The 13,610-nt window shown below is 44.5% G+C and overlaps 1 protein-coding gene across 2 annotated transcripts in view; it reads left to right on the forward strand.

Annotated features, from left to right (window-relative positions):
- MOCS1 (molybdenum cofactor synthesis 1) overlaps window positions 1–13,610 on the forward strand; it is a 37,159-nt gene that overhangs the window by 6,174 nt on the left and 17,375 nt on the right. For both annotated transcript variants that reach the window (XM_047103205.1, XM_047103204.1), the window contains exons 2-3: window positions 1,331–1,457; window positions 2,859–3,026. In XM_047103205.1, the coding sequence (XP_046959161.1) occupies window positions 1,331–1,457; window positions 2,859–3,026 (295 nt within the window). The remainder of the gene's footprint in view (window positions 1–1,330; window positions 1,458–2,858; window positions 3,027–13,610) is intronic.

Genomic DNA, 13,610 nt, shown 5'->3' on the forward strand with positions numbered 1-13,610 from the left:
CCCCACCCTGTGCACCGTCCTGTGTGCCTTCCCAGATTCGCCTTTTGCACTCAGAGGGAAGAATTGAGAACTTGGACTCAAACGACCTGGATTTGAATCCTGGGCCTGCCAATGCTATTCTTGAACTCCATCCCAGCTTCAGTTGTAGTAATCCCTTGTGGGGGTAGGTGTGGGAATTGAGCAGAGAGAGTTCTTTGGACACTTTGAGATCATTTGTAAATGTTCCTTCTATGGAGCAGCTATCTCATCAGCATCTGTCATGACCTAGGGTCGTGCTTTCAACGCAGGAGATAAGACCAAATCAGGCTTGGGAAAAGAGTGAGGTTGGCTGCCTCCTTTTCTCTCTCCAGGAGGATTTGGGCCTTGCAGGGAGCATCTAGCAATCTCCTCCCTCTTAGTTCCGAGCCGGTGGGTGCATAGTGGTTCCTCCCAGCAGTGGGTGGGGTAGAGGATGAAGACTGGAGTAATCTCTGCAGGGGGTTAGTGGGTGATCATCCCAGCCCCTCCATTGTGCCTTCCTAGAGGCTGGTGGCCTCATTGCTTCTGCAGGCCTCCTTGGTTGTTCTGTCTTTGCCCCAAAAGCCTTCTGCATGAGGGGAGACCTCCCCTCTCCAGCTGTCTGTAGTCCTCAGCTGCTCCCGGTGGCTTGGCCTGTTGGGCCCTCCTGGGCAGTGGCAGGCCCCAGGGAGCCCAGCCGACAGGGGAGTGGTTATGGAGAAGCAACTCGTGTGACACCCACCCCTCAGAGTTAATGAGTTTGCTTTGAGCTCCTTCTGTCTCCCATTGCAGAGGTAAGGAATAGGAGGTCTGGGTTGCAGAAGTGGCTCCCCATGTCCCAGGCGGTGCAGTGGCAGCAGCCCAGGCCACCATCCCTCCTGGTTCCCCACCTCTTCTCCTCCGTTCTGCACATGCTTGCCAGTTGGCATAGTTGCCGGATACTGAGTGGCTCATTCTCTCCCGCTGGCTTGTCCAGGAAATACTGGGGATGTTTGTTCCTGGACAGGCCTCCTTTGAAGGAGGGCATGGGCTGTAAGGTGGTGACAGGGAGAGAAAGGGGGCAGGGCAGTTTTGTCCCTATAGAGTTCCTGTGCCCTAGGGCTGAGTTGGAGCCTGGGGGACAGGTCCTTCCCTGCAGGCCTGTTTCCCAATCTGTGAGTGAGGGGGAGAAACCCCACGCCCCCAGGACTGCAGGACCCACACAGATGTCAGAGATGAGGGTGGGGGAGGGAATGGCTGATAGGAGGGGGGCTTCTGTCCCCAGGCGGGCTCTCCTCTCCCCTCTCCCCTAGCCCGGTCAGAGGCCCACATTTCCTCTGGTCGGGCATTGCAGGAGCTGTCCAGACGGAGACAGTTCCTGAGAGAGCACGCGGCCCCCTTCTCCGCCTTCCTCACTGACAGCTTTGGCCGGCAACACAGCTACCTGCGAATCTCCCTCACCGAGAAGTGCAACCTCAGATGTGAGTCATCTTCCTGGGCTCCTGTCCCCTGCTGAGGCAGCTTCTGAACTCTCCCCAGGCCCAAGAATCCTCCTCAACCCTCCCCATTCCTCTTAGCAGCCTCTCCGCCCACCCTCCTTCCCTGCTTGCTAGGTGGGGTTGCGGGACAATATGGGGGTCGGGTCAAGGTTGAGTTTTATGATCCTGGGAGCTGGCTTCTATTTGGGACTGGACTTGAGAACAGAATTATAATTGAGATTGGACCTAAATCTCACTCTTCAGGACTCTTTCCCCTTCCCTCCTGTTTCACATGTTCCTGAAGTTCAGGACGTGGCCAGGGGCAGGCGTGGGGCTCCTGGACACCATAAACACGTGAGGTACACAGCAGTGCCCATGGCCAGCACTGCCAGCTATAGAGACACCCCAGTCCCATGACAGAAGTTGTCTGGGGCCAGGCAGATACACAGAGTATTCATTTCATAATTGTTTGCGGAGTGCTCTGGGGGTGTGGCCACTGCTGGGGGGACTTCCAAAGTTTGTTTGTCCTTCCCTCCCTCTCTCCCCCCTCCTGCTTTCCATGGTAGCTCCCAATACCAATGTTTTTATTTCATGGCCCAATAAATACATGTGTATACGTGTATAGTAAACGTTTAACCAAACAATACTCACTGCATGCAGTCTTGATGTTCTGATATTCTTTACCTGTTCTGTTCTATCTTAAAAGACCAATTCTGGACCCTTCACTAATTTGACTAAATAATTCTGTGACAGCTCTTGACCCAATCCTTGACAAAACTCCCACAGGAGCTGATGGGGGATGATGCACCCTTACCTGCCCCTGCTACCTCACCCTGAACAAGTAGTACCTCAGTTTTCCAACCTGTGTAATGGGGCTGATAACCTGAAATAGATAAGCTGGATATGCGAATGCCTGTCACTGTAGAGGAGAGTGACTTCTAACAGGTCAGAGAGTACCTCCCAGCCTGTTTCACCTCGTGACCCAAACATGAAGGGGTAACTGCCCAACCAGATGAAATGAAACAGGGTGAACAGCACCAGAAGGAATGGGCCCAGGGCCCTGGCCTTCCAGGCAGACCCTGCCCAGCCACCTCATGCACTGAGAGAATCGTCATCTTGTCGTCCCCCACTTCAGGCCGGGCTCTGCTCTCTGCCTGCTTCATCCTCTTTAATCCATACCCTCAGCTTCTCCTCTGAGGGAAGAGGGGGTGTTGACATGTTACAGATAAGAAACATGAGGCCCAGAGAGAGTCTGTAGGGTCTGTACTAGCTCATATTTGGCAAGGTTGCTCCTCACCATCCAGGAGTGACTTCTGGCCTGGTCATGGAGTAGGGGTCTGGAGGCACCGTGGGCCCAACCTCTGTGGTCACATCCTACCTCCACGTCCCCTCCGTTCCCCTCAGGTCAGTACTGCATGCCTGAGGAGGGCGTCCCACTGACCCCCAAGGCTGACCTGCTGACCACAGAGGAGATCCTGACCCTTGCCCGGCTCTTTGTGAAAGAAGGCGTAGACAAGATCCGGCTTACTGGGGGAGAGCCGCTCATTCGGCCGGATGTGGTGGACATTGTGGGTGAGTTTTTCCAAAGCTGTGACCACTTCTTGCAACGCTTGCCTCATCTTGCTGGACTTCAGTATTCATAATCGGCAGCTGACATCCATTCAAAGCATAATGCTCACTGAGCCCTACCACCTTCTGAGATGGCTACCTTTATGATTCCTATTTTCTTGGAAAATGAGGCACAGAAGTCCAGGCACAGAAGTCCAGTATTTGCTCAGTGTTACCAAGTGGATAAGTGCCAGAACCAGTGACTTGCTGTCACATTTAGACTGAAGTCCTCACCAGGGCCCTGAGGCCCATGTGGTCTGGCTCCGGCTGACCTCTGAGACTTCTTGCTCACCCCTCGGCCTCTATTCCCACCACTGGGCCTTTGTCCTTGCTCTTTTTTGGGAGCACAGCGTTCACTGCTTGCCTCATTCATGTCTCTGCTCACATAGGATCTCCTTGGAGAGGACTCCTTGACCACTGTCTCTAAAGTATGTCCCCACATACACACCCCAGCTACCCTCTGTCCCAGAAGTCAGTAAGCTAGAGCCCACAGGCCTAATCTGGGCTACCGCCTGTTTATGTATGGCCTGCAGGCTGAGAGTGAGGTTTTATATTTGAGTGCTTGAAAAAAAGTCAAAAGCAGAATAGCGTTTTGTGACACATGGAAATTACATGAAATCATAAATTCACTGTTTGTTAATAAAGTTTTATTGGGACATAGCTGCTCATTTACATATCTCCCAGGGCTGCTTTTGCAGAGTTGAATAGGTGCTACAGAAGACCAGGTGGCCAGCAAAGCCAGAAATATTTACTGTCAGGCCTTTTGCAGAAAAAGTGTGGCAACACCTACTCGATCCCCTCATCCTACCTTATTTTTTCTTAGCATTTGTCTCATCCAGTGTTATGTTACTTGGTTGTCTGTTTGTGTCTCCTTTGTATTGGCTCGCCCTCCCTTTAACCGACATGAGAGCTCTCAGGGAACTGAGGCAGGTTTTATGCCTAGCACCTGGGAACGTGCCTGACATGTAGCTGGTGCTGGCCGGTGCTTTTTGGTTTGGAGTATGATCTCTGAAGTAGGACATACCTGCGTGTAAGTGCTGGCTGTGCCTCTTACTAGCAGCATAGCTTTGGGCAGCTTGTAAAATCCATTCGAAGCCTCCAGGCGGGGATGAGGTTGACCTGAGGAGGAAGTGAGCAGGAAATGCCCAGCGCGTGGCAAGTACTCTGAAAGGGGTCACACTGGAGGCCCTCTTGCCATGTGCTACTTCTAAGCCCCGGCATCAGGCAGAGAGAGATCTTTGCTTATGTGCTTCTAGATGACCAAATCAGAGGAAAATGAGGTTCTGTGTTCTTGATTGCCGCACCCCCACTCTTGCTGCTCTGGATCGGGTCTCCCAGGCCTCCGTTCTCTGCCTTATTCACTGGTTCAGTGACTGTTCTCTGGAGCCTTATGTGCCCGATACTGTGCTGGGGGCACAAAGGTGAATGAACTGCAGGCCCTGCCACTGAGGACCCACAACCCGTTGGTGGAAACAGCCACTGGGGCCAACTTTCCGAGAAGGACAGAGCAAGGGGAGCCCAGGAGTTGTGGAAGCCCAAAGGAGGTGCCCCTGTCAGCCTTTTCTTCCCTCCTTCCCCATGGCCAGTTGACTTCAGCCTGTACTGGTCGCGTGACCTGGGATCCTGCCATCATTCCTCTGCTGGATGAGCTGGCCCAGGGAAGCTGACCCCCTGTTCCAGGTGGCTCCTCAGAGCTGAAAACAGACTGGGTTCCAGGAAAGGACTGAACCTGCTGAACCCAGCTGACTGCCAGGCCCAGCCCCCTCATTCGGGCCACATCATCTGCCCTCTGGCACGGGTTCCATCTTAAACCCCTGTGTTCCGTGCCAGGGCCTGTGGGAGAGCAGAGGGGGTGGGGATCCCTGCGGGTTGGAGAGGGATGACTGAGTACAGACATGGGGACACAGGTCCTTCCATGGAAGCCGCTGACCTGCGTGGAGGGAAGAATGGAAGCCAGGAAAGTTGAAAGCCCTGCTCCCACTCTGCCACTGCCCAGCCTTGTGAACTCATGCAGATTCCTTCCCCACCCTGGGCCTCAGTGTCCTTATCTGTGCACTGACCACTTCAGGGGTCTTTCCTGCTATAATGGCCCGTGGTTATTGGTCCTGCATGGGGTGGGTAAGAGTTGATCAGCACATGGACGCTAGGTAGGACAAGCCCTGGCTGCAGTGCCCTGCTGAGGAGGATTTACCTCCCACCCCCAAGGGTATGGGTGGCCGGGGAAAGACAGCTCTCTCCTTACCCCCCACAGTGCTCCAAAATATGGCAGCTGCAAGGCCTCGGATTGCTCTGGTGCTGCACTTGGTAACACTTTGACATCTCTCAGCCAAGCTCCTTCAGTCTTCCCCAGAGGTACTTCCTCAGAGCACTGGGTGCTGGTGGGGAAGCAGGGCTGTAGGAGGGGAGGGAAGAGCAATCAGAGCAGGGTTGCTCACCAACACTTGTCCCCACGCTACCAGGCGAGAATATCAAGGGGCGCAGAGTGAAAGTGGTCGCCGGTTTGTCAGAGCCTGCTGCTGTCCTGACCACTTCAGACCCCTGCCCTGGGCCTGGTGCTGCAGAACTCCCCATGGGGAGACCGCCCAGCCCGCTCCGGCTCCCCATTTGCGATTGCCGTGATCCCCCAGTGCCAGCCCCGGACTGCCGGGTACTTCTCCCACCCGGCTTGTGTGGGAATGAGTTCCGCACGCTTTCTTTGCAGCTGAGCTGTTGTGAGCAGTACTGCCCAACAGAACTTCTCCAGACGATGCAAGTGTTATATATCGATCAGAGTTGTGTGATGCGGTAGCTAGTACTCACACGGAGCCTTGGGCCCTTGGCGTGAAGCTCTTGTGACTCAGAAACTGAATTGGTAACTTTATTACACTTTAAGTAGTTGAAATAGCCACTCGTGGCCAGCAGCTACCATGTCAAAGCGAAGGTTGGGGATTTTTGTATCTATCATTCCCTATCTCATTTTGTTTTCAGTTTGTTTAGTTATTTAGGAGAGAGAGAGAGAATGAGTGCATGGGTTGGGGATTTTTGTATCTATCATTCCCTATCTCATTTTGTTTTCAGTTTGTTTAGTTATTTAGGAGAGAGAGAGAGAGAGAATGAGTGCATGAGCAGGGGAGGGGCAGAGAGAGAGGAAGAATCTCAAGCAGGCTCTGCGCAGCCTGACACAGGGCTTGATCACGAACCTCAAGATCATGACCTGAGCCCAAAGCAAGAGTCAGACGCTCATCCAGCTGAGCCACCAGGCATCCCACCTAAATGAGATACAGTGTTTTTGGACTTGATAAGGATCCTGCAGATCATGCCTTTCAGGTCACACTCTTTCAGTGCAAACCACACTTCATACACATCATCATCCTGAGTTGCAGTTTGTTCCTATTCTCTGCTGTTCCATTGTGTGAATATAGCACACTTTATCCGGTTAGTAAGCATTTGGGCTGTCTCCAGGGTTTTGGTGTTCTAAACAGTGCTACTTTAAATATTTTTATTCTTGTTCACACGTCCCGGTATGTATTTCCTGTAGGAGTGGGATTGCAGCCTTGTAGAATGGGTAAATGGTTAACTTTGGAAAGCAATTTGTTCTTACCTTTCAAAGTAATTATATGCCAGTTTCCTCTCGACCTAAGAGAGGCTTTTGAACCACATCCTCCTCGGCACTCAGTGTGCCTATTCTGAATTTTTGCCAGTTGAATGAGGATGAAATGGTATTTTATTTGGTCTCCGTTTGTATTTCCCTGTTTAAGAATGAGGTCAGGCATCTCTTCATATGTTTATCAGCCAAAAATATCTTTTGTGTAATACCACATCTTGTCTTCTGCCCATATTTCTGTCTGGTTGTTTGTTCTTTTCATATTGGTTTGGTAAAAGTTCATTACAGATGTTGCCAAATGTCTTCTTCCAGCTTGAAAAAATAAGCAACATTTTTTGTGTGACAGTTCTGTTGATCAATCGGGGTTCCTAAATGGATCAGTGTTGTCCTTTATGGTTAGCGCTTTTTTTAGGTCTTTTTAATAAAACACCTTGACCGAGGTCAGAAAAATTATACCTTTGTTTCCACTAAAACAGTTGAAGTTTTGTCTTTTGCATTTAAGTCCTAAGTTCATCTGTGGTTGATTTTTGGGAAACCAATTTCATTTTTTTCCCATGTGATAACCATTCTCTCTTGTTCTTTTTTGTTGAAGCCTCTGCTTCCTCTATAAATCTAGCATGTGCGTCCTGGTGTGTTTTGGGTGCTGTTCTGTTGGTTAGGATCTCTACCTTTATGCCAGTATCATACAGTCTTAATCACTGTAGCTTCTTAATACATCCATTATCTGGTAGAGAAAGTTTTGTTTTTTTTTTTTTTTTTTTCTGCAGCAGTGCTTCAGCTATGCTTCTGTCCGTGGAAATTTTAGAATCAGCTCAGCAAATTCCATGGAGAATTCTGTTGGGATTTTTTTTTCCCTTTTTTGTGTGTGAAAATACACATAACATAAAATGTATTATCATAACCGTTTTTAAGTGGACAGTTCAATGGCATTAAGTACATTCACACTGTTCTGCACCATCCCCACCATTCATCTCCAGAACTCTTTCATCTTGTAAGTCTGAAACTTGGTATCCATTAAACAATAACTCTCTCTTCTCCACTCCTCTCAGCCCTTGGCAACCACCATTATACTTTGTCTTTATGATCCAGGCTACCCTAAGAACTTCATTTAAGTGGGATCATGCCGTATTTGTCTTTTTGTGTGTCTGGCTTATTTCATTTAGCATAATGCCCCTCAAGGTTCATCTGTGTTATAGCATCTTGCAGAATTTCTTTTTATTTTAGAGAATGAGTGAGTTGGGAGAGGGGCAGAGGGGGGAGAGAGAGGGGGGGGGAGAGAGAATCTTAAGCAGGCTCCACGCTCAACATGGAGCCCAATGTGGGGCTCGATCCCACAACCCTGAGATCATGACCTGAGCCAAAACCAAGAGTCGGATGTTCAATTGACTGAGCTACCCAGGCAGCCTGCAGAATTTCTTTTTAAAGTTGAATAATATTTCACATATGTTATATACCATGTTTTGGTAATCCATTCATTGGTCAACTTGGTTTGTTTCCACCGTAATGCTGCTATGAACGTGGGTGTAGAAATATCTCTTTGAAACTCTGCTTTTAATAAGATAGTGGAAGTGGAATTGCTGGGTCATATGGTAATTCTATATTTTTTAATGTTTGTATTTATTTATTTTAAGAGAGAGAGAGAGAGCGTGAGTGTGTGCAGAGGGAGGGGCAAAGACAGCAGGAGAGAGAATCCCAAGCAGGCTCTGCCCTGTCAGCACAGAGCCTCACATGGGGCTTGATTCCATGAATTGCGAGATCATGATCTGAACTGAAATCAAGAGTCAGAAACTCAACCAACTGAGCCACCCAGGCATCCTGGTAATTATATTTTTAATTTTGGGGGGAATCCCCATACTGTTTTCCACAGAAGCGATACCATTTCACATTCCCACCAGTGGTGTACAGGGTTCTACTTTCTCCATATCCCCTCCAACACTTGTTTCTGGTTTTTTGTTTTTGTTTTTTTGATAGTAGCCATCCTAATGTGTGAGGTCATATCATTGTGATTTCGATTTGCATTTCCCTGAGGATTAGTGATGTTGAGCATCTTTTCAGGTGCTTATTGGCCATTCATATATCTGCTTTGAAGAAATGTCTATTCAAATCCTTTACCCATTATTGAATTGGGTTGTTTTATTGTTGCTAAACTATAGGAATCCTCTAATATTCTGGATATTAACCCTTTATCAGATACACGATTTAGAAACATTTTCTCACATTATGTGGCTTGCCTTTTTACTCTGTAGATAGTGTCTTTTGAATTTTTTTTTTTTCAACGTTTATTTATTTTTGGGACAGAGAGAGACAGAGCATGAACGGGGGAAGGGCAGAGAGAGAGGGAGACACAGAATCGGAAACAGGCTCCAGGCTCTGAGCCATCAGCCCAGAGCCTGACGCGGGGCTCGAACTCACAGACCGCGAGATCGTGACCTGGCTGAAGTCGGACGCTTAACCGACTGCGCCACCCAGGCGCCCCTAGGTAGTGTCTTTTGATGCACAAAACTTTTAAATGTTCCCGACGTCCAGTTTGTCTATTTTTCTTTTGTTGCCCATGCCTTTGGTGTCATATCCAAGAAACCAATGCCAAATCCAGTGTCACAAATCTTTTATGCTATGATTTTTTCTAAAAGTTTTATTGTTTTAGGGCCTATATTTAGGTCCTTAAGCCATTTCAAGTTAATTTTTGTACATGGTATTTGGTAAGTGTCCAACTTCATTCTTTTGCGTATAAATATCCAATTTTCTTAGCACCATTTGCTGAAAAGACTGCGTCTCCCCTATTAAATGCTCTAGGCACCCTTAAAATCATTTGGCCATATATGCAGGGGTTTATTTCTGGACTCTTCCATTGGTGTATGTGTCTATGCCAATACCACCCTGTTTTGATTACTGTAGCTTCATAATAATAGGTTTTGAAACCAGGTGTGAATTCAAACAAGTGTGAATCCTCCATTTGTTCCTCTTTTTCAAAATTGTTTGGCTATTTGGGATTCCCTGAGATTCCATGTGAATTTTAGGGTGGGGTTTTCTATTTCTACAAAACATGTCATTGGATTTTGACAGAGAGTGCATTGCATGTATAGATTTCTTTGGGTAGTATTGTCATGTTAACAGTATTATATCTCCCAATCCATGGTGTGTTTCCATTTATCTTTCATTTCTTTCAGCAATGTTTTATAGTTGTCATTGTACAAGTCTTTCCCTCCTTGGTTAATTCCTAAGTTTGGGTTTTTTTTTTTTATCCTTTTTGATATTATAAATGGAATTATTTTTATAATTTTCTTTTCATAGGGCTCCTTGTTTGTGTATCTGTTGGGATTTTAATCTCATTAAATCTATATATCAAATTGGGGAGAATTGACATAACTTTTATTTATATTCCCATCTTCCCACAGCCATCTCCTTTCTTTTCCCTTCTCTGTGCTCTAGGTGGCTGACCCTTAGGGTCACCCAGGGTCTCTTGCCTGTTGGGTTTCTGCACTGGGTTCTTGACAGCAACTGAATTCCCTCCAGGACTAAGCACCACCCCCCCCCCTCTCCCCAGGGCATCCTCTCCTCCATGGTGACTTAGTTGGATACCTAACTTAATTTTCTCTCCATTTGCCTTTGGCCCTATGCATGGTAATGGCTCCCCAGTGGTGCTAGTCTGAGTGCTATGTTGCTGTGTTATTCATTGTTGGAGCCCTTAATTCTACCCATATCTTTGCAAGTAGTCCTTTCACTAAAGTCTTTTATTTTAACCAACAGAATTAATTTTATTGTATGCTAGGCTCCTTAGTGATAGTGTCATTTTTTAAATTACATTTTCTAATTGTTTTTGGTATATTATAGCACTGATTAGGAGAATATGTTTAGATTCTTTAGAATTTTCTATGCCAGCAACCATATCATCTGCAACTAAGGGAATTTTTTTTTTTTTTACTTATCTATTGCCTTTAATTTCCTTTTCTTGTTCTATTGCAATATCTAAGACCTCAAGTATAATTTGGAATAGTAGTAGTAATAGGATAATGTTCCTGATGTTTCTCCATTTAGAATATTTCTTATAATTTTTTTCACAAGTAGCTTTATCAAGTAATGAAGTTTCCTTACTAAAGTTTTTTGTTAAATTTAAGTTATATACTTTTTTATGTATGTTAGGATGATTTATGATTTTTTTTTGAATGCTATTACTCTGAATGACAATATGGCTTTTCTTACATTAATCCTGTAATACACCCAACGTCGTCATGGTACACTATGCTTTTATCTACTGTTAGGTTCAGTCAATTAATATTTTAGCCTTTTGCATTTATAGTCATGAGTGAAATGGGCATGTAATTTGCCATCCTTGTGCCTGCCTTAACTGATTGTGATATCAAATTTCGAAGTAGTGTATTAGTCCATTCAGGCTGCTCTAACAATAGGTTAGGTAGCTTATAAACAACAAACATTTCACAGTTGTGTAGGCTGAAAATCCAAAATCAAGGTGCCAGCATAGTCAGGTGAGGTCTCTCTTCTGCGTCACAGACTTCTCATTGTATCTTCACATAACAGAAGTAGCTCTGAGGGATCTCTTTTATCAGAGCACAAATCCCTCCACCCTCAAGACCTAATCACTTCCCAAAGGATACACCTTCCAATATTGAGTGTTAGGATTCAACATGTGAATTTGAGTGAGGCAGGGCACAAACATTTGACTGTAGCACACAGTGTTCCCTCTTATTCTTTCATGTGCGCGAGTTTGTGTTAATCTGTGGTAATAACTTCTTTGAAAATTTGATAGATCTCACCTGAAAAATTGTGCCTGGTACATTCTTTGCACAGAGATTTTTAACTGAATCTTCAGTTCCTTTGTGTTATTGCACTATTCAAAATCTTGACTTCTTTTAGAGTCAGTTTTGATAGTTCTTTTTTTTTTTTTTAAGACATTTGTCATTATTTCTGATTTTAAATTTATTGCTTTGAAATTGTCGGTAATATTTTCTTTTTAATCCATTTTATCTGCAATTTTATTTTATTTTAAATCTGACTGTTTTATTTCTACATCATCAACTTTTTTCCTTGATAAATCTTGCCAGAAGTTTGTCAATTGTGTCTTCAAGAAACCGACTTTTGGATTTGTTGAATCTTACTGTATTTTATTCTGCTTCCATCCTGGTGTAGCTTATTGCTTTCATAAATTTAGTTATAATAAGTATTTGTTAATTTTCATTTTGCTTTGTTCTTTTATCTATGAAATATTTATGTACTGTTTTTAATTTCTAAATATAAGGATTTTGCATTCATATTTTATTATAATTTAGTTATATAGTGGTCAGAGAATCTTAACTACATGATAATTATTCGTTAAAATTTACTGAAGCATGCTTTATGACCTAGTATATTGGCAGTTTTTATAAATGTTCTATGTGTGCTTGCAGAGAATGGTTATTTAATTATTGGATGGAGACATTTATATTTGTTCATTGGATCCAGCTTGTTAATTTTCTTTTTCAAACCTTTGGTTATCTCCATTTGCTGGCTTTCTATCTGTTTGGCCTGCCAATAATAAATAAGTGGGTAGATTTGTTAATTTCTCCCAGAGGTCCTATTTTTTTATTTTATTTTATATATAGCTGAGGTGATTTTATTAGGTTCATATGTGATCAGAATTGTTACGTCTTCCTCATAAATTGGATCTCTTATCACTATGTAGTGGCTCTCTCCATAATGATACTTGGGGTCTTTAAGCTCTATGTATTTTAACTAAAATTATAACAGCTTGCTTTTGGCTTTAGTAAGACCATTGTATCTGGTTGCACCTTTTTATTTTAAATCTTTTTATGTTCTTATACTTTAGATATGTCTGTTATAACAGCACATAGCTGTGAACTTTTCTTTCTCATCAAATTTGACAGTCTGACTTAACTACTGAGTTTATTCTAGGTATCTTTATTTTAATTATTGAAATATTTGCACTTGTTTCTGTAATCCTTTGTCCTACTTTTTATTTTTCCTTTTCCTCTCTGTTGGCTTTTTAAATAAATGATCCCTCCTTCTTCTAACAAGAGACAAGAACTTGAGCATACTTGTAGGCCCTTGATTTTCTCAACCCTCCCCCCACCATTATTGGGTTTTTTGTTTGTTTGTTTATTTTTGAGAATGAGAGATACAGAGCGTAAGGGGATTACAGAGAGAGAGGGAGACACAGAATCTGAATCAGGTTCCAGGCTCCGAGCTGTCAGCACAGAACCTGACACGGGGCTCGAACCCACGAATCGAGAGACCGTGTCCTGAGCTGAAGTTGGATGTTTAACTGACTGACCCTCCCAGGTGCTCTGTATTGTTAGTATTTTCTAGCATTGTATTTCTGGGTTACTAGAACTACTCTACCCCTCTGTGTCTCTTGTAAGCACTCCCTGTCTTTTAAGATAACAACAAACTTCACCAAGGTATTTGATCACCCCGTATTCTCATAATTCTTGTTGCACCTCCTGAGTTTTTTTTCTCATTTTGAGTATTCTAAAAGTTGTTTGATGTGTGTCTAATGGTGAATCTAATTAAATCTGGCAGGTAGTTTTTATAATGTTTTAAAGTAGTAGAATGGTAGTTTTAATGTTATTTGAATGCATATAAAACTTTAAATTCAAGGTCCATTCCTTAATTCTGTTAAAAATGTCCCTACATTGTCTGCTTATGGCCAGTTTGCTGTTGGAAAAAAGTCTGGTATCAGTCTGGTTCTTGCTGTTGGTAGATGATACATTCTTTCTCTCTGGAAGTTATTAGAGTGTTTGCTTTGCTGCTGATTTTCTTAAATTTTACTGTAATATCCCCAGGAGACTTTTCCTCCTTTGTCCTGTTGACATTCAGTGAAATTGCCCTTTCAGTATGAAGCCATTTGTTTTAAATTTGGGAAAAATTCTCTCCATTATTTCTTCAGATAGTTCCTTCTCGCCAGTTTAATTTTTTTCCTGAGACCTCTTATCTGGGTGTTGCCCCTTCTA

The sequence above is a fragment of the Lynx rufus genome, unplaced genomic scaffold, assembly GCF_022079265.1.
Source record: "Lynx rufus isolate CCGP_SWC_20201006 ecotype Redwood Valley unplaced genomic scaffold, mLynRuf1.p SCAF_6, whole genome shotgun sequence".
In the NCBI taxonomy this organism is placed as follows: Eukaryota; Metazoa; Chordata; class Mammalia; order Carnivora; family Felidae; genus Lynx; species Lynx rufus.